Source organism: Taeniopygia guttata, chromosome 4 (assembly GCF_048771995.1).
Source record: "Taeniopygia guttata chromosome 4, bTaeGut7.mat, whole genome shotgun sequence".
Lineage (NCBI taxonomy): Eukaryota > Metazoa > Chordata > Aves > Passeriformes > Estrildidae > Taeniopygia > Taeniopygia guttata.
Genome location: NC_133028.1, coordinates 27133990 through 27154191, shown reverse-complemented (window position 1 = coordinate 27154191; position 20202 = coordinate 27133990). Strand labels below are relative to the sequence as shown.

General features: G+C 42.9%; 2 protein-coding genes across 2 annotated transcripts; both read right to left on the bottom strand.

Annotated features, from left to right (window-relative positions):
- Positions 1-2289: 2289 nt before the first annotated feature.
- TMEM165 (transmembrane protein 165) lies at positions 2290-11955 on the bottom strand. The gene is made up of 6 exons (XM_030271091.4): positions 11729-11955; positions 9950-10175; positions 7422-7597; positions 6638-6820; positions 4436-4541; positions 2290-3180 (listed from the first exon to the last, which is right to left on the bottom strand). The coding sequence occupies exons 1-6, from the start codon at positions 11894-11896 to the stop codon at positions 3104-3106; spliced, it is 936 nt and encodes a 311-aa protein (XP_030126951.3). The 5' UTR covers positions 11897-11955; the 3' UTR covers positions 2290-3103.
- Positions 11956-12928: 973 nt separating this feature from the next.
- Positions 12929-19935, bottom strand: SRD5A3 (steroid 5 alpha-reductase 3). Its single transcript, XM_072928175.1, has 5 exons — positions 19515-19935; positions 16489-16644; positions 15914-16104; positions 14716-14838; positions 12929-14303 (listed from the first exon to the last, which is right to left on the bottom strand). Exons 1-5 carry the CDS (start codon positions 19721-19723, stop codon positions 14044-14046), a joined length of 939 nt encoding a protein of 312 aa, XP_072784276.1. The 5' UTR covers positions 19724-19935; the 3' UTR covers positions 12929-14043.
- Between the last annotated feature and the right edge of the window lie 267 nt (positions 19936-20202).

Sequence of the window (20202 nt, the reverse complement as noted above, 5' to 3'; positions counted from 1 at the left end):
GGTCCTGTACTTTGGTTCCACAGGTTTCCTTTGAAAAACTTTGTCCTGGCAGGATGGAAGATTAGTTTGCTTTGGTCTTGGCTTATTGCACTTTGCCATATACAGAGTAATAGGACAGGCTTTATCTAAGGATTGGGAATAGGCACCTTTGAAAATAGCAATCACAAGCTTTTCTCATTGTAAACATCTCAGTTGATGTGAAAATTTTCCATCCCAGTAGAACTGACCATCATCTCCATTTTACTTCTGTTGTGTGTGGAAGTGAGGAATTGCTGGCAGTGTGCACTCACAAGCCTCTGCTTGTGCAATGTGCAGTCAGAGCTAAAAATTCCTGCTTTAGATGTTTCTTTTGAGGTTCCTTTGGCAGCAGCATCTCACCCAGCAGGGAGAGCTGCAGGATGGATGGAAACCTGCAGTGGACAGTTGCCCATTTCCCATGTTTCAGGCACAAGTTCCCTTCAACACCTGAGCTCTCACTCTCTGTATTTCACATTCTCCAGCTACAAAAGAACAAGAAAGCGAATAGGATTGTGGCAATCAAGGCTTCAGCTGATTACGTTATATATAAATGCCCACACACTCTATATTGCTTGTATCTCAAGTATCCAGGTATTTTGAGACAGAGCAGCAGCAAACCCCTCTTGCCGGCAATGTGCTACAAGAAGTCTGATAAAAACTGCTAAAATCCCAGCCCCTGAATCAGCCAACAGGTGAGAGCTAGCCAGGGTGCAAGTCCTTTGACACACTGTGGAGGGATAAGGCCAAGTCTGTGCTGGAAACTGCACAGCAGACACGGCACTGCTAAGAATCTGTCACTGGACCCCTCTATCACCTTCAACAGTCTTTCCTTATGTCCCAGCTCGATTCTTTAAACTCTGAAAAATTCCAACAGGCACTTGGCAATATTAAATCACTGTTACTAGCAGTAACTACTGAAGGAGCTTTCAAAGCTTTTACTACAATTTCATGTGCTAATTTCATGCTAGACTTCCAGCAAGTCAACGTTTATGCTTTAAAAAGAAAATTAAAGGTACTCTAACATCACTATTCAAACTAACCTGCCTAGCTGATCTTTGAGAGCAGCCAAATACATTGCTATGACTGGGCAAAAGCAGTACTTGACATCTGTGTAAGTTTGTAATAGTAAAATATAGATGTGGAAGTTGCAGAGGTTTGTTCTGCAATTAACACTCACCTCTACAAAAAACCTCTTGAAAAGCTTCATTCTTCTATTGATCCTAGGATCCTAGCTGTTCATATCAAAAACAGCATTAAGCAGCACATACAAACTTTGGGAAGCTTCTACAATTACAGCATGGCAAACTGGGTTGGCTTTTTGGATTTTGAGGAAAAAAATTCCCTATCTTTTCCCAATTACATTTCTATTCCTAAAAAGAAAAATCGGTTGGCACCACAGTTACCCTGCCTGGGACAGATCTGTATGAACATCCAGTGCCAGCACTTCTCATAACCAAAATAGAAGCTGTCCCACAAACAGAAGTTTAGGCTCTTCCTTGTAGATCCCTGTACTGCCTTGTTTTAACATGACCTCTGCTACAAATGCACTCCCTACAGGAGATGAAACTCATCATCGACAGTGTGGGTCCTCAGACTGTGGGAAAGAAGAGGCTACAGGTTTTGGCTACAAAGTTTGCTTCAAAAGAAGAAAAAAAAAAAAAACACTTTAAAACAACTAAAAAAAAACCCCAAACCACCAAACTATACGGTTCCTTTGGGCCAAGACATGAGCATGTAGACCTGCATCCCAAAATGGCAGCCTGTTTTCATAGCAGTGCCATGCCACTGTGTGTGCCTGGCTACAGTCACTGCTACAGTCTTAAGAGTTTGAGAAATGTGGCATTAAGGGTTTTCTGGAAAGAGAAACGTAAGAGAAGGATTAGGGGCTGCTGTTTCTGATCTACAAATGGAATGGTCAAATCTGTAATGCTCCACTAGTACTTCAGCCTCAAAAAGGCAGATTAGTAATATTAGAAACCATATCTACTATCTTCCAAGACTGCTACAAGATAGATCTTCATGAGTTATACAGGCTCAGAATCCAAATCACTGTTGGACAGCACAGATAAGCATGTATTTCTGCAACCCACGTGTCTTCAGTGCTCAACATTTTCAAAGGTTTCATAACACTGGAATTTATCAGTAACTAAAATAAATTTGGTAAACTTTCCTCACCTAAAGTAGGATTATGTAGGCTTACCTACATAATAACTAGGTAAACCTTTGCAGGAATTATAGCAGCCATCAAAACCAAACTGAAAATAACACAAATTAAGACACTATGTTTTATTAATATTCTTCCAGATTACATTTCTATTCCTAAAAAGAAAAATCAGGAATACATCTAAACCTAGAATTCCATTACTGCTCAGTCCTGGGAATAGAACATGGTTAAGCTGGACCACTTCATTACTTTCTGTATACCTTAATATTAAAAAAAAACAAGTCAAATAATACTAGCTCCAGCCAGATTGCATATTGAACACAGTAGGTTGTTAATCACCCCACATCAATTTCCTGATAAAAATCCCTGATTAAGAAGTTTTCCCTCTAAATTAAGTTTATAACATTCTCTGTTGGTTGGTTCAGCCACTGGATGGCATAAGAACTGGTCCCAGGTTTCTTGTTGCTTAGATTATCCAGCCTCAGTTGCACCATGGAACCACCATCTTTGGAGGTGGAGCCAGCAGTTTTCTCCTTCACACAGTCTGCTTCAAGAGGCCTGAACAAACAGCTCTTGAAAAGACAGGAAAGGTGGTTGTGTGTATCAGCGGAAGAAAAGAGGAATTCTCAATACTTCAGAGAGTAGATCCTTGAACTCAGCTAAGCCAGGTCCAGCAAGTGAGAAAACCACTCAAATCCCACCATGGGAGCAGGCACCACAGCACAAACAAACCAGACAATAAGCAGATCTCCACTGCAGAAGCTGTCCATAAATGCATCAGTCTCATGAATCATCCACTATAAAAAGTTCAGTGTCTCATCTTCAGCATGGTTTAACTAGAATTCTGTACATTATATACAAAAATGCACAAGGGTAACTGCTTGATGCTTCCAATCCTTGTTCTTTTACAGCAATGAAAAGTTAAAAACCAGAGTCTGGACTTATAAATAGTGCAGAAAATGCAAATGCTAAGAAGACAATACCTCCTATTATTGTCACTGAAAAGAAAACACAAAACAAGAAGAAATTAGATATCAAAAAGTAATTATCTTCCATTACACATTCCAGACGTTATTTTTTTAAAATGTCTGATTCCCAAATAACTGTACTTAATTCATGCCACAAGCAGTGGATGTTGTTTCTAGCTCAGTATTGGGATGCCCATATGCCAACCCACTGTCCAGCTGCATCTCCAAGAATATATTCCGGCCCACAGAAGGAAGCTTTGTTTAAATCATTACCTGAGCCAGTACAAAACTAGGTTAACACCTGCTGTTGAGTATTTGGCTGTACAGCAGAAAATAGGATAGGATATTCTCATGCCAGAGCAAGCCATCAATTGTGACTGACATATACTTAGCATTTTTTGCACACTTTAGGCAACTGTACTGGAAGTATAAAAAAACATTAACTGCTTGTAGTAGCCACAATCTGCTAGAGGCTGGGAAGGAATTCTGGGAAAGCACTACTCTATAAGTTACCCAACTCTTTAAACAAATTAATGTGCTAGAAGGAACTTTGGTTTAATCTAAGGCTGTTTCTGTGGCTCAAGATCCGTATTGTACTTGGAGCATATGAAACCATTGTTAGATTAGCATTTTGTCACCAATTTCTTCGGCAAACAAACACAACAGAGTGCATGTTTCACTTTTAGCAGTGAAGTTGGTTTTGTACCACCTCTGCAACTACAGAACAAACATTCTGAATGAACATACATAGGAAACAGCTTCACAGGATTATTCTTGGGAGCAAGAAATCTCACATCATAGGACTGACAGTGGAAGCAAGCTGCAACCTAAGTTAAGGAAAAATACAAACCCAATGTAACCTTATTGGTTCTGCCTGTTGCAATTAGCAGGTATGATTAAAAAAAAATGCCACAGAGAGCAGTTTTCACTGCTTTTAAATGACTGGTGTAAGTCATTAGGATGCAGTTCTCTTGCTCAGCTCATGGTCTAGACTCAGAATTGCAAAAGAATTTTTATTATCCACTAATAAACAACAATAAATATTGACCATTTAAAATGGTGTATTTCCTTCCTCTTGTCTCCTAAAAGAATAGCTCATAGTGAAGCAAAACGAGGTGGGATGTAAGACAGACTCAAAAAAAATCCCCAAATAACCTAAAACAAACCACCAGTTTTTATGAGTTTTCCAAAAGTTTTGAGAAACACTGTTCCCAAGCATACAGCTCTTTACACCACAAACATTACCAGCATTACATTTTTTTGGCTGGAGTGAGTTTTCACTTACCAGTCCTAACAGAAATTTTTTGTGCTATCATTCTCCCTCCAATAACTGCTAAACCAGTGCATAGGCAATGTCCCACTGTTCCTCCTACTGCCACACCATAAGGGTCCTAAGGGGAAAAAAAAAACGCACAAAGGGTTAAATCATTTTCATCACTGTTGAAAACCACTAGTCCTACAACAACCTCGGAGCAGTGCTTTGATTCCCTGCTTGCAGACTGTCAAGCATGGAGGATACTGTCTGGTGGTTTCTCCGCTCTGCTGTTCAGCGCTGTCTTAAAGGCTAGTAACAGTGAACATCAGCTGGTGAGACAGACTTAAACCCAGCCTAAGACAGGATCATATACCATGTTTCATCCATGCAGCATTTTTAAGTTGTTAATTATAGATCTAGAAATCGCTCTGCTGTAGTTAAACCAATAAGCAACCTCCAGAGGGAAGGTAGCAGCTGTTGAAAAAAACAACATGCATCAGCAGAAGAACACCAACCTATCTACAAAGAGCAAAATAAGTCCTTGAACTGCAAATGAAAGCTTTCAGCAGCTACAACATTCCAAGTTCTTTGCCCTCCTTCACCCACTTGTGCTCCACACTCTGCCCCACTCCATCATCCAAAGAGGGAGGCATAAGCATGAAAGACCTGAAGTCCAGAGAATAATAAATTATTTTACAATTTACTGTCAACAATAGCTTTTCACATTACTGAATAACAAGCAGCTCCTCAGTGTGTGAACAACTGCACTACATAAAAAGGTTTCTCTGATCGCCTTAGAAATTGCACAGCTAAGGACAGCATATGTCCCCTGCTCATCTCTATGTGACACTTTTAGTTCCAAGAGGGAAAAAAAAAAAGCTGCTGCCATCACCTAAAGAATGCATGAAACCTCAAAGAGATGAACAGCAAAACTGTCTAAGAAATTCTGTGTTTTGAAGACAACACTCACTAGCCCAAAAGAACAAAAACCACAAGCCAGTGAGAAAAGGCGGCAAGCACCAATCAGGTGGCAGGTTGGAAAGCACCAAGGAGTGCAGGAAGAAGCAGGGCTGGGCCAGCAGAACAAACAGGCCCCTAGGAACAGGACCCAGAGTCCCTGGATATCCCTACAGCCAGAAATTACCTATATGGCCCTCACTGGCAGAAGGTGGATCCCCCCCCAGTCCATTATAATTATTCACTGATTTTGAAAGAGAGTATCAAGATCCCTTCATTTTTTGTTTGGTAGCTCTCTTATGAACAGTTCATATTCTACAGGTACAGCCCACAGGTTTTAACCATAATGCTCAGCCTTTACAAACCAGACTAAAGAGTCTGACAGACACTTCCTAAGGGGACACTTAGGAAATGCAAACCAGAAGTCAACAATCCCCTGTAAAAAGATGGGCTTGAGCAACTTGCCTAGCAAATTGGGCAGAGGCTGTAGTGCTTCCTTTTTTGCCAAGAACAATGAGGTCATCCTCTCCTGCTGTTAGCTCTAAACACCTTCCCTACACTGTAACAGAGACAAGAGGTTCCTGTAGGTTACAGCCTCCTTCATTACACAGCCCTGATTTATCCCTAGGAAATGTCTGAACGTGCACCTGAAAGAAGCATGAGTCCTAGGGAAAAAAATGTAAATTATCTCAATGCATGAAACAGCATAGGCAAGCTACTTATGTTTATTAAAAGCTTGACTATAAGCCTTCATCTTTAAGTGTAATAGTTATATACACTAATCACCACAATGAATATAATTTAATTTACAGCATTACTTAGTGCCCAGCAGTTTAGATTTCATTGTCCTTCTATACACTGTACCATATTAACTCATTTTCAACAAGACGTATCTGAGAAAGTTCTTTCTAACAGTTTAAAGCTTGATGGAATGGAAGTATCTTTTAAAGTTACCCAGTTAAAACTGAATGACCACAAAGAGCAAAGAAACATCTCTTCTGTAACATCTCTCAACACTATAACAAACTCCAACTGCTGTCAGCTGCATGACATAAAGCAGCTATTTCCAGAAATGCCAGTGCAGTCGCGTAACAGTAGTTTTAATACTACACAGAGCTTCAGTGAATTTACTGTCGAGTCTTGACACAAACTACGTAAGGCACATCGAGGCAGCAGCTGTGAATCTGATACCTCCTGTAAGAGTATTTTGTCACTTACCTCTCTATGGGCAATGCAAAGAAGGCAAAAGAACAGCAGGGATTCTGCAACACTCACCTCTCTGGCAGCCAAGACTATGGTTGTTAATTGGGAACGATCGCCCCATTCTGCTAAAAATGTTAAAGTAAAAGCTTGAACAAAGATTGGTGAAATAAAGTGTAGCCACTTCTTCTGAGGTATAGTAGTGCCTGGCCCAGATTCCACATCTCCTGGCCCATTTAACAGTTTAGTTCTCTGAAGCTGTGGAGGTCAAGGGCAAAAAAAACACCAAAAACCATAAAATTAAAAATGTAATCCAAACAACCCAAACGAAATATTTAACAATAAAGCTAGACTTTTCATTTCTAGAATGTTATTAGCCACTGCCTGCTGCATTATCAACATACTTATATAGTCACCATTACAAAAAAATTAGCTAAGTATAAGCACATATATATCTGTGTGGAAATATACACATATATATAGTTGTAATCAGCTCTAGCCTTTGATTATTGTCCATCTTGTACTGCTTACAAATAAAGTGTCTGACCATAAAAAGAAGTAAAAGTAAAGCCAAAAATAAACTGTTTGTGTCCTCTCTGTTAGCAATGCATTAAAAACACATCAAAAACACCCATGCTAAGCAGAAGGACCCTTCTCTCCTAAGAAGCCAGGCTTGCCACAGGACTGGAATTGCCTGCTGAAAGAGCCTCCAGGGCTTCCATCCCATCTACCACACATTTTCTGCGTCAGTTTATCAGTCACAGACACAGCTGAACACCCCAAACATGGCAGTACTGCTCTGCAGCTTTGCAGCTGTAATCTTCCACCAGCCATAACTAACAGCAATTTCATGACTTACTTCCTCATCTTTTTTTTTAATTTCTGCTTGAACTTCCTCCAGCTCTTCCTGACCTTCGTCTGGACTCATTTTCAAGCCTTCCCGAAGCATTCGGATGCCAAAGATTGCAAACAGTGCTGTTGATACATAGTATGTGTACACACGAGGAATAACCGTGGTGGCATAGCCAAACAAAACTGAAAAGAAAACAAATGTGTCATTTAAAAAAATAAACATGAGGATCGTAATTGTTTTTCCCATATCTAAGAAATGCTTGCTAGCAATGTCAGCAATCCAAATATCCACTGATAAATAAATACTGCATCTTTTGTTAGCTTTGTATAATTTTCTATGTTTTTGGAAGATAACATGCTAGAAGCTCCAACCATTACTGGTTATGCCAGAGACTGAAGTCCACTAAGACACAGACAATGCACTCCAGCCAAAGCTGAGGTGCTGCTGCTCCTGAGAGCCAGTCCAAACAACATTATCTTTCCTATCAAGGTCTATGCAAGTCCTGTCTTTCTCCATACACACCATTAAATTACCATCTGCAATTGTGTTAGTCATAGTGTATCCCAGTTAATTCCATTTACATGTTGGATAGCATCTCTTTCCAATCATTTAATCTATCAGATAAAGTTAGAATAAGATTTTCAACAAGGTAAATCTACCAGGCATATCTACAAATTATCCAGCTGGGTGAATCCATGTCTGTCTTCCTTTGCCAAGTAAACATTACTATTCCCTTGTTCCTTATATTCCCCACATACACACAATGTGACCAACTTTGTTCTTATTTTATTTCAAAGGCAGATCCCATTTAGAGACTGAAAAGCAACCTTCACAGTGCATCTTTTAGAGGTATTGAGGGTGATTACACTAAGCCAAAACTAGTTCTTAAACAGGAAATAGGTATCCAGTACAAAGTACTTAGTTTTCAAAAAGTAAGACCACTTAGCATTTTTTGACAGAAAAAGGCCTATATAAATGGGAAGAAATAAAAAGTCCACACCAATCATTCAAGGTTGTTTGGACCATGCACTCACAAGTGTTTCTGCTACTTTATTCCACAAGGAATTAGCTAAAAGGAAGCATATTGACACTTGTGCTTTCTGTACACACCTTTTTATTTTAATAATGCACTCAGAAGTTACTACATGATCTAGAAATAATTCTGCACTGCCACTACCAGAAGTAAGAAGACCAGAATCAATCAGCCTTATTACTCATAAACACAGCACATATATACACATATAGCAGTACTATTTGCAAAGCTAAATAAACCAGCAGTTAAACTTCTTTAAAAAGATTGAAAATACTGCAGTAACACAATGCAAGAAAGGTAGACAAAAAGGCTTTTTCCTAGCATTTCTTACATATATAAGCATAGACACAGTGAAATAATCAGAACTGAATTTGAATTTCAAACAGAATTGAAAAAATATCCCAAGTAGATTATTTGGAACTAAAGAGTTAAAGTGAGTATGTCTTCATGAAATCAAGGTGGGCAACCCCCCCAGTAATTTCCAAACTCAACTTGTATAAACAAGAGCAAGAGAAAGGAGAAGGAAAGGGTGTGGGGGAGGAAGAACCAAACAACAAAACAAGTTCCTTTCTGAAAAGGGAATAAATAATTGGGAATCTCTAAACTGGGGGATAAAAGCAAAAAAGAAAGCTTTTATGAGAAAGCATTAAAAAAGGTTTGAAGAAAGAATTTGTACAGAAAAAGAGGGCCATAATGGGCAGGAGAAATTACACACAATGCAAGTGGAAACTGCTCTAACCAAAGCTGCAATAATCGCAGCAGTGTACACAGCAACAGCTACACACCCAAAAACCATTCACAGAAACACTTGCCAAGCAGCCTGCAGCAGTGAACTGGCTGTCTCCAGCGTGTATAAACCAATCACCACTACTTCAAGTATTTCTGAAATGCACACGGTTAGAAGTGAGCACACAGACAAACTCTGTGCTGCATCTGATGTACCTGAAGGCTGCTCCATTTTACAATCACAGCTACGTAAGTGCCCATGGCTACAGGTTCCTCAAGTGCCACCTGATACCTTACTTCCTGCTCCCACCCTTCCATCTTCCACTTACGCAGCTCCCAGCACAAATCCAAACAGTATGTGTGCAGGACTACCAGTCAGATGAGGAAAATGTGTCATCATACAAAGAATCTTTTGCCTTAGGAGGAAAAACAGAAGCCACTCCCACATTCCCTTTAGGCACACTAATTTAACAGGAGCAAAAAAAAAAAAAAAAAAAAAAAGTAAACCAGTCCAAAAATCAATGGAAGTGCTTACACCCTCCATCTCATTCCCCTTCCTTAAACTCCAGCTGAAGCCTAGGGAACACAAAGACTTAATTATAGGAAAGAGCCTGAATACTCCATCTGAGATTCCATGCTCCACAGGAAAAACTTCACTCTCTCCTCAAAACAGAAAACTGCATATATGTATTACCTGCATTCCAATTACGGTTTTTGGATAAATACATACCCATCACTTCTTAACAGATAAAACAGAAAAAAGCAGAGTGGTAACCTGATAAACACGTCATCAGTCCCAGGGCAAGCATAGCACCAGCCAGTACGGTCAGACGGTTGTAGCGCATGGCCATGATGGCCGCGATGAAGAAGGTCTTGTCCCCCAGCTCTGACACGATGATGACCGATATAGCAGCCACGAAGGCATGAATAAAGCCCAAGTTAGTCTTGTCAGCTGACTCTTCACTGACAATGTGGACTGGAGCAACTAGAGAGGAGCCTTTCTGTAAGAAGCGGGGGGAGAGAGAAAAAGACAAAACAAATCCTCATCAATTAGGCTTGAATGCTTGGTACACAGAAATACAAAGCCGTGTATTTCTCCTGTCATACCATGCTGTGTAGAGTGATATTTTAAGCAGATACACCTCGCAGGCTCATGAATGATCATTAACTAGTTCCTGGCTGCCACCCACCTCAAATTGCCGGTTAGGCACTTGGAAAGAGGATCCTGCTGATTATTAAAACATTACTTCACCATGCACACTATTACCAGAACATGAGAACCACCATTACAACAAAACATGGTCAGCTCAGGTCCAATATTGCTGTCTTCAAAATCCCTACCCATTTTATCACCTTAACCGTGAACAGTTTTCTGATATGAATATTAGTAAGTGCTTCAAAATAAAACTGGGAAACTATGACACCTTAGGAAAAAAAGAAGCCCATTCAAAAATGGTCAGGATCATTTTCTTCCCTTGCAAAATCTTTGCATCTCAGGCAAATTAAAATTTCATAGATTCATAGAATGGGCTGGGTTGGACGGAACCTTAGCAATCATCTAGTTTTAAGACTCCTGCAGTAGGCAGGAACATTTTTCACTAGACCAGATTGCTCAGAGCTCCATCCAACCTGGCTTTGAACACCCAGGGATGGGGCATCCACAATTTCCAGTGCCTAACCCCTCTCACATGAAAGAATTTATTCCCATTACCTAGCCTACATTTCTCCTCCTTGCATTGAGCCCAAGCCAAATTTTGTGCCAGTTTTCATCAGCTTCTTCTGCAATTGCTCTGTGTTTGCTGAAAACTAACTTTAAGACTCTCCAGTGGTGAAGCCAGACCAGCACACTCCAGTTCCCATTAACTCACCTAAGTGTTTACTTCTACAGAGTGTGAGATACCTGTGATCAAAAGCAAGGCCCAAGACCTCTACCGATGTTCATATCCCTGACCAGGATGGCTGAGAAAGCTTGTTCCAGCACATCCACCAGCAGAGACAGCCCGCAGCGTGTTTTGACATGACGGCTTCCCAGCATTCCACTTTCAGCAGTGCTCCAAGTTTCCTGGTGTTGCTGTTTAGCTCCCACGCTCTGTGTGACACACTGACTTCCCGGAGCTCCTTCACTTTTTGCAGCACACTGCGTTTTCTGCTTTGTGTATGTGAAACCTGGCGTGTGCTATACCAAGCCACATGTCAGGCATTTTTCCATCCCTCTGTGTGATCAGTGGAACTAGAATCCCTCAACGAGAACACCGTTTAATAAGTTTTAACGCAAAGGAATTGATACTAATTGTTGAGAGACAAAAACCTGGCAGCTTTGGAGTAGCAACAAAGCCTGCTTTCAGATGCTTCTGCGGGGGAAAGAGAGCACTGACCCCTTTCCCATGTCGGACATAGATGTTCCTCTTTCAGCAGAAAAAGAGGCAGATGCGGTGGCCCCGCAGCGCTCCTTTTTACTCCTAAAAGCGGGAATTTCGGAGCCCGACGGCCTGCGGAAGCGAGCGCTGCCGCGGGGGCACAGCGCGGGCAGCCGGCGCGGCCCGTCCCGCCTCACCTCAGCCCGCGGCTCCGCTCCCTGCGCCGCCGGCGGTGGCGGCGGCTCCTTCTTCCTGCCGGGCTCTTCCTCGGGGGCGGCGCGGAGCCGCGCCGGGGCCGCCAGCAGCAGCGCGGCCGCCAGGAGCAGCGCGGCGGGCCGCGGCAGCGGCGGCGGCGGGGACCCCATGGCGGCCGAGCGCGGAACCGGGGGGCGGCGCGAGCCCCGGTGCAGGGCCGCGTCACCGCCCGCGCGCGGCCCCGCGCCGCCCCGCCCGCGCCGCTTCCTGCCGCGCGCCAACGCCCCGCCCCGCCGTGCCGCCGGGCAGGGTCACCGCCCCCTCCCTCCCCGGGCTCCCGGCACGGGCGGCTCTGCGGCGTTCCCGGCGGGCCGGCGCGCCCCTTCCCCGTTCGGCGTTGCTTACGGGCAGGGACGGGCAGCGGCTGCGTGAGGCGGCAGGAGTACCCGCATGGGAACGGCCCGGACGCGTCTCGGCTGCGTTGCTGGCCGAGTGCTCAGCAGCGCTCCGAGTACGCGGGACCACAGCAGGCCCCGAGCACGGACTCACTGAACGGGTCGGGAACACCACAGCGGCCACCCCGTGCGACCCCTGCTGAAGCACGGCCACCCCGAGCACACGGCACGGGCTTGTGTGCGCCCTGTGCCGGCAGCTCCTCAACACCTCCCCTGCGGGAGACTCCACAGCCTGTCTGGGGAACCTGCTCCAGTGCTCCGTCACCTGCACAGTAAATAAGTTCTAGCTCATATTCAGATGGAACTTCCTGTGTATCAGTTTCTGCCCGTTGCCTTTTGTCCCGTTGGTTGGCACCACCAAAGCAAGCCTAAATCCATCCTCTTGGCACCACCCCCACCTTTAGATACTTGTAGACATTGATGAGTTCCCCTCTCAGACTTTCCTTGAGGATGAACAGGCCCGGCTTCCTCCACCTTTTTGTGTAAAAGAGATGCCCCAATCCCATAACCATCTCTGTTCCCCTTACTGGACCTGCTCCAGGAGCTCCATCCCTCTCCTGAACTTAGGAGCCTGGAACTTGACACAGCACTCCAAGTGAAGCTCTCCTTAGGGACCCCAGGACAGCTGTGTGCCCTGATGCTCTCCCCAGAGCAAGGACAGAAATGTGCTTCCTGAGGAGCTATAAAGTGATTGCTCATGTTTTTTCAAATATATAAGCTCAATTTTGAAAACCCATACAAAATAGAAACAGAGTGTAACAAGCTTTTAATTAGGCAATTCCTAAGATATACTTCAGTGTATAAAAATACTTTTAATATACAAAATAATGTGTGCATGTAAGTAGACAACATGCTGAAACACCAGCACCCATATCACTTCATCACACAAACCGATCATTCACACCAGTATCACGAGAAGGACCAAAATATTCAATAGTTAAGTGCAAAAAAAGTCCCTGTGCTGAGTGACATCATCTCCCCAGTAAAGAATTCTTTGCAATGCTTGTCAGGTACTGTTTTCTGTGTGTGCTCTGCCTTGGCAGTTCATTGTATCTGTTTAGAAACCAGTGTAGTTGTGGTCATGGTCATCCTGCACAGCTGTCCCCTCTTAACACACGAGGAGCTCCAATAAGCCACTATAAAGACAACAGAACCACAACAAAGAACATTCATTTTCTGCAAATCCTCTTCTATTGTCTTTTTAGTCAGAGGACCTTCCACCATTTTCCCAGTTTAGGGATAAAGCAGTCTTCATCAATGAACAACCACTTTGGTGCAGAAGAGATAATGCAGCGAATGGGTCTGTTTAACTCCACTGCTGAGCATGAGTCACTCCTCCACCGCAGTTTTCTCCATTGCTTTTTGTGCTTACAGTTGTAAAGCAGTGGCTGGTTTTCAATGTCACCAGGGAAGCACAGAAAGATACACAATTTGCCTCCTTCTGAAGTGATTCAAAGAAAAGAGACTTGGAAAGAAATATGCTTAAATATTAGTCAAGACATGAAATACAGTAGTTCAATGATTCCTTCCTTTAAATAGTTCTTTTCACATTTGAACTTGCTGCAGAACAGCAGGTGTTGTATGCATAATATATAATTATTAAAGAGAAAAGACACAATTAGCATCTCTCCACTTTGAATTAAGGTCTTCAGTAAATCTTTTTTAGCTTGCATGATATGCACAGACCTTACATTTCCTCAGAAATTGGTCACATGATGAGATTACCATTAAAATGATGGGCTTTTGAGGTAGAATTAGAGAAAGTGTGCAACTTTATCTTGGTATATAAGAGAATAATGGTATAATAAACCATTATTCTCTTATATTCCCAGTTTTCATTAAAATACTTTAGAAAAAATTCTCTAAAAAACAAGTGGTATAAATGCTTTTCGATGCTTTGGGTAGGAGCTAAAATTTTTCTGATAAAACTCATGACACAAAACAGCAGCCAGTGCCTGGTTAGAAAGAACATACATCACTACACACCACCATGTCACATTGTGAATTCCAAGTGTGATGGCCATAGAAACATATATGAGGAGCTCTGCAAAATAATGAGGGCAAGAGACGCTCTCAAACCAGTCTCCGAAAGGTACACTGTGGCTCACACTCACAACTTTTCCTGCAAGCAAACAGAAAGAAATTAATTGGGAAGACGCATTAAACAAACTCTTCTTCTCACAATTACAGAACAATATGTTTATTAATCATCATCATCCACTTCCATCTGATCTGGGAGCTTTACACTTAATGAAATAAGATACCACCTCTGGCTGTGCAAACACAGAGTATGGAAAGCATGTCTATCCTTTAGATGGTGGAAGACAGAGCTTCATTTTAAGTTTTACAGAACTACATATACAGACATACCACACCCTCTTCCCCCAATTCAGCCATCCAAACAGCCTAATTTAATCTACACATTACAGGAACTGAGAAACACTCATGTTTAAGGTATTAGAAACTACAGAAGCCTATTGAAACAACCAGAAAAAATACCTAAGTGAATAGTTCAAAGAAATGAAACATCTTACCTGTTCTGCTTTTTCTAAGATTAGCTAGAATTGCAAGGCATCTGTGTTGGTGAAGAGAGGCCCAAATGTACATCGTAACTCCTATGACATGATACCAGCAGATCTGCACAGAAAGCTTTTTTCCTGAATGAAAACATGTTTAATTACTGTATGGCCAGGAAGTAACTTCCCAAGCATCATCCCAAAACACTATATACATTTTTTCAAATGTTACTGTCTTACAAAATTCTAGTAGTGAGCCTCTAATTCCTTGAAAGAGACTTTGAAATCCTGTATTATTTGAGTGCCCAGGTAGTAGCTCATTTCCCTTGACTGCTCTATACTAAAATACCTAGTTATTAATCCAGCAGCTTGAAATACAGTGTGATGTACAACAACACATAACTAGTAGTCTAAGACCTCAAGATTCAACACTGTAATTATTATTATCCTGATTAAACAGTTGTCATGGCCCAGGTCAACATGCAAGCACACAGTTGTCTTCCACACAGAAATACACGTACATACACACATACATCCACATACCACGCCCTGCCTCACGTGGTTCAAAGTGCTTAAAAACTTCACCAAACTTGGTAATGACTGCCTCGCAAAAATTAATCACAGGAGGAGTGCTACAGCCAGCTGATGGTTCATCTGTGATTAGGGATTAGCAGCTCAGTTGTGAGACCAAATGGAATATGTTGGTAGAAACAAGTTATATAATACAAATTTCTCATGTATTAATGGAAGAACATTGCAGTACCAAAGGAAAGAACACACTGCCTGAGTCAAGGCAGAGCAGTGGCAAGGTCTTCATGGAAGAAAAAGGAGGTGGCCAAGACAGCATTGCAGACTCAACTTGCAGGAAAGCTTACAACAAAAAAAACTCCTCTTCAGTTTGGGAACTGAAGTTGTGTAGTGGCATTTGAGAACTAGTACCTGTTACTGTCCTTCACAAACCATATGATCTATATCCTTTCAGCAAATAACTGTGATGGTTAACATGAAAGTGTGTCCCTGTCTGTGTTTGTGTATAATGCTGGCTGATTGCATGATATACTGAAATGTAATTACTTTGAACTATGCCAGGAAGTACTTTTATGTCTCATCAGTTAACACACTTCTCATACAAGCAGCTCTCTGTGAAACTATTTGCCACAATGGAAACAAATGAGAGCAAAACTGCATCTTTGATGATAACTAAGCAGGCACTTACCATTCCTGACATTAGTAGGCACTTGACACAGCACAGTTGAGCCAACAGCAATGTAGTAACCAAGTCCAAAGCAATACTGCACAATATGAATGACACCACTGGAAAACACGCTGATCCAGAGGCATTCTGCAAGTCTTCGACAGCTATGCAGCCAAAGGAGCAAGAGAACCAGGAGTGCAGAGAAGTGCTCACTATCTGCTTATAGATAAAAACCAGCAACTTTGAAATAAACTGGAAAATTTAACCCTGACAGTGCTTCAAAAAGACTGTTGTTGCCTCTTCCCACAGCAGAATTTTACCCTCATTTTAAATTAACTGGGAAAAATATTTTTACAGGTGAGGCACTGCAGAGCAAGATTTCTTCCAGTAGGCGCTAGTGGTCTTTTTTGTTAAAAGGACTGCTGAAAGCCAGCATATCCATAAACATTTCTATCCTCAATAATGAGAAAGGTACTTCATGCACCAGGAAAGTAATTTGGAGCGTAGCTGAAAAGCAACCAATGAAGTAGCACTTGGATAAAAATTCAGTATCCAAATTTTTTATTTATATGGCTACATTATAATATCTGGAATACTTGCCCATGTCCTTGTTCTGAGAATCTCTGCCAAGAGCATGGTGCATGTCCTGAATCCATGATGGGAATGACTCTCCAAGGAACTCAGCTCGGAAAAGACAGATCAGCAGAAAACCATTCCAGAGCACAGAAACCACATAAAAGTGAGTGAACCACCTGCGGAAACAAAAAAGGGTTTTCATTAATGTTCTCATCATTCCTTGGAAATGTAGCTGCAGGACATGCTTGTCTGATGGGGAGTACATTCCATTTTGGTGCCCACATCAAATGTCCAATTAGAGAACTCAGGACTTCGGTGGTACCAAGCAGGAATAACCTTAATACATTTTACCCCAGTGAGATGCTGCCTGGAATAACCTTTAACTTAGAACTTAGCTTACCTTACTAACCATACTTGCACTAAAGAGGAGACAGTATAATCCACACATTGCCTCAAGGCTTGCTTACAACTAATTGTGATGTACATTTTATTTATAATTTTCAGCACTCAAAGCACATCCAGATTAGTTTTCTGCTTATTTCCAAGCTGCTGCACCTCACAGCACTCCCACTTTTCCAAGTTCCTGTGGGTGCATTACATGACATGTTAAAATTCATCTAAGGAATTCAGAAGTAATTACACTGTTCTACATTAAAACATCTTGTTCTTCTGTAAATTCAAGGTCTGCAACAATCATATAGAAAAAAAGCAATGACCATCAACACTGCTGGGTGATTACAAGGCAAGACCACACGTTTGGTTTTTTTTAGGAAAACAAAGAATCTCCCAACTCTGTAATGCACTTGTAAAAGCATATTGTGCATTACCAAAATGTAAGACATGACAATCAAGGCAGGTAACTGGGCTGAGTTAAACAGCCTACAGCTGTTTACAATATCCAGCAATATACAGCTGTTTATAATATCCAGCTCAAACTAGGTGATCCAGTATTTCCTTTTGCTTTTAAAATAAGAAGCCCTTCTGGCAGTGAAGAAAAATCAGGACTTCTGAAAACATCTACAAAGAGATAAAATATGTTCCACTAGAAGATGCTGATGGCCATGACTTGACAATATAACTATAGGTAAAAAACTGCGATATAACTGTATAGTCAAGTGAAGACCATATTTCTGTTGAACGTGCAAACATTTCTCTTGGGGCAGTGAAGGGGTACAACACCCTTGCTTAGTGAAACCAACGACCCCTCCCAGAGCAGCTCAGGTATCTCTCACGAGCACAGAAGAGATCAAGTCAGAATCACAATGGCAGCAAGCATCCCTACAGCTACAGAGCACCTTGCCCATTAGCAGCTGGCTTTCCCTATAGATTAGGACTTCTCGACTCAGTTCCTTCTCCTACAAAGCAGAAACTGCAACTGCTAATTCGCAACAGCAGAACTAAAATTGAATCCCCTTCCCTCACTTTCTAAGATAAACATATTTTGTATATTGATAAAAATTCACCATCACCTCCAAGTTTCAAGCTCTTTCCCTGCAGTCCTGTTACTCAGTTGACTCATATCTTGTCACTTGCCCGGAAACTTTCTCCACACCTTGATTTTTGCTACCAACACACAAACAAGCCCTGGCAACTTAAAAGAGACACAGCCTTCGAGCTTTCAGCAATTCTAATTACACTGGGGATATATCTCACTTACAGATCAAACCAGCACTGCAGTAAGTACATGTGTCATTCCTCCTCAAGGAGAGGAATTCTCACTATTTGCCAAACTAACCTGAAATGCAACACAATATTTTACAGGAAAGAATGGCAAAGTTAAAAACAAGCCCAGGCTAGTGAAAACACAATGCTTGTCTGGAAACAAGACACAGATGAAAAGAATAGAAAATGCCTTGGTGGATCTTCTCTATTCCTCCAGGTAGAAGTGTTATGGATTCACGGATTAACTAACAGAATTGCTTTGTGCATGTTGGGACCTTGAGACCAATTCCCTGAAAAAGCACATTCTTCAGACACCAATCTCCCTAAGGAAGGGGTGTTGGGAAACTTCTGTTGGAGAAAGGTCAACTCAGACAAGAACCTGCAGTACACAGTGATTAAGACAAAGCCTTTATGAATCCTTATTTTCGTTCAGGGTACTGCACATTTTAAAAATACCCCTGGGTATTTTCTGTATTTTCTGAAGCCTGATAACTAAGATACTACATTACAAACCTTCCATGAATAACATGTTACGTCACAAAACTTTAAACTTATGGTTTTGTATACAAAACGTGTCAGAGATTGTTACAATAGGGGAGATCAGATCTTCACCCTAAGTAGCCCCCCAGTCATGTCCTGCCGGCCTTGCAAGATCCTGTCTGGCCTATGTTCAAGTCAAAGACTAGTTCAAGTCATGAATCTCAGCTGATTAAAAAATAAGAAATCCCATAATATATAAAACCAGAAATATATAAAAAGCTGTAAAGGCGGGGGGGGGGGGTTGCCTCCTTTTATGATTTCACTGCACATCTATTTAATTATTTCATTTCATTAAACATTTAAACATATACATATATTTAATTTCGTTTCATCAAACATCTGTTAAGATGGATTTGGATAATGCAGTGGTTTTTTGCCTTATCGGAGACAGTTCATGCAAAGTCTAGATTGCTATGTTTCCATTCTATCATTGGCCACATTTCAAAAAGAAACCTTGAAGGAAGAAGGCAATGACTGCGGACTGCTGTAAAACAGTCGACTGCAGCATATTTGCAGAGTCACAATTACTCAGGATTCCACGTTCCCAGGTGCCTGACCTGAGTCTTGCAGGGAGGTTTGCTTTGGAGACCTCGCATGCGACTGGGATTCAAGAGATTACGTTTTTGTTCCGACTTGGAACACACGGATTCTGCATGACCGCTCGCAGTCTCTACGCTCCTCGGTTTCCCATTTGCAGAACCAGCGCAACACCTTGCAACACAGCTGAGCCCAACTCTGTAAAACCCCGCCGTGCCCTCAGCGTGCGTTGTTTGTTCACTGCCGCGACCTCAGCCGCGGTGACTGAGACGCGCCGGGCCATCGCTGCAGAGGACCCGCCCCTCACCTCTTGGGCACCTGCAGGAGCCGCAGCCAGCCCGGGTGCTGCCCGCACCCGCGCTTCGTCTTCCCGTAGCGAATGAGGTCCTGGAAGAGGCCGGAGATCACCAGGCCAAAGCCAGCGGGCTGCGGCGCCGGGGCCCGCCGGAGCAGCAGCAGCGCCGCCAGGAAGGCGGCAGCCAGCAGGGCCCAGGCGGCGGCCAGCGCCGCCAGCATCGCCCCGGCCCCGCTGCGCCCGGCTCCGGCCCCGGCCCCGGCCCCGGCCCCGGCTCGGCTCCGCCCCGACCGCGGCGCTGTCCCTTCCGCTTCCCGTGCTCGGGAAAAGCGGGGCCCCGGGCACAGAGCGGCTCCGCGGGGCCCGGCCCTGCCCTGCGGCTGCGCTGTCTGCTGGGCTTCAGCAAAGCCTTGGACGCCGTTCCCCGCGGTAGTCTCCTGGCAAAGCTGGCAGCCCGCGGCTTGGACAGGTGTGCCCGTCGCTGGGTTAACAACTGGCTGGGTGGCCGTGCCCAGAGTGGTGGTGAATGGTGCTACATCCACCTGACAGCTGGTCCCCAGTGGTGTTCCCCAGGGATGAGTGTTGAGCACAGTCCTGTTTAATATCATTATTGTTGATCTGTGAGGGATCACAGAGGGAGTGAGTGTACCCCCAGTAAATTCATGAGTAATGCAGGAAGGCTCTGCAGAGGGATCTGTAC

Excerpts from the sequence above, each read along its gene's own strand:
- TMEM165 (XM_030271091.4), bottom strand. The coding sequence starts at position 11,896 with ATGGGGTCCCCGCCGCCGCCGCTGCCGCGGCCCGCCGCGCTGCTCCTG. Across the intron at positions 4,542-6,637 it reads TAGTCTTGGCTGCCAGAGAG|GACCCTTATGGTGTGGCAGT; the intron begins GTGAGTGTTGCA and ends TTTTCCCCTTAG. Across the intron at positions 3,181-4,435 it reads AAAAATTTCTGTTAGGACTG|TGACAATAATAGGAGGTATT; the intron begins GTAAGTGAAAAC and ends TTTTCTTTTCAG.
- SRD5A3 (XM_072928175.1), bottom strand. The coding sequence starts at position 19,723 with ATGCTGGCGGCGCTGGCCGCCGCCTGGGCCCTGCTGGCTGCCGCCTTC. Across the intron at positions 16,105-16,488 it reads CAGAACAAGGACATGGGCAA|TGAGCACTTCTCTGCACTCC; the intron begins GTATTCCAGATA and ends ATAAGCAGATAG. Across the intron at positions 14,304-14,715 it reads TCTTAGAAAAAGCAGAACAG|GAAAAGTTGTGAGTGTGAGC; the intron begins GTAAGATGTTTC and ends GTTTGCTTGCAG.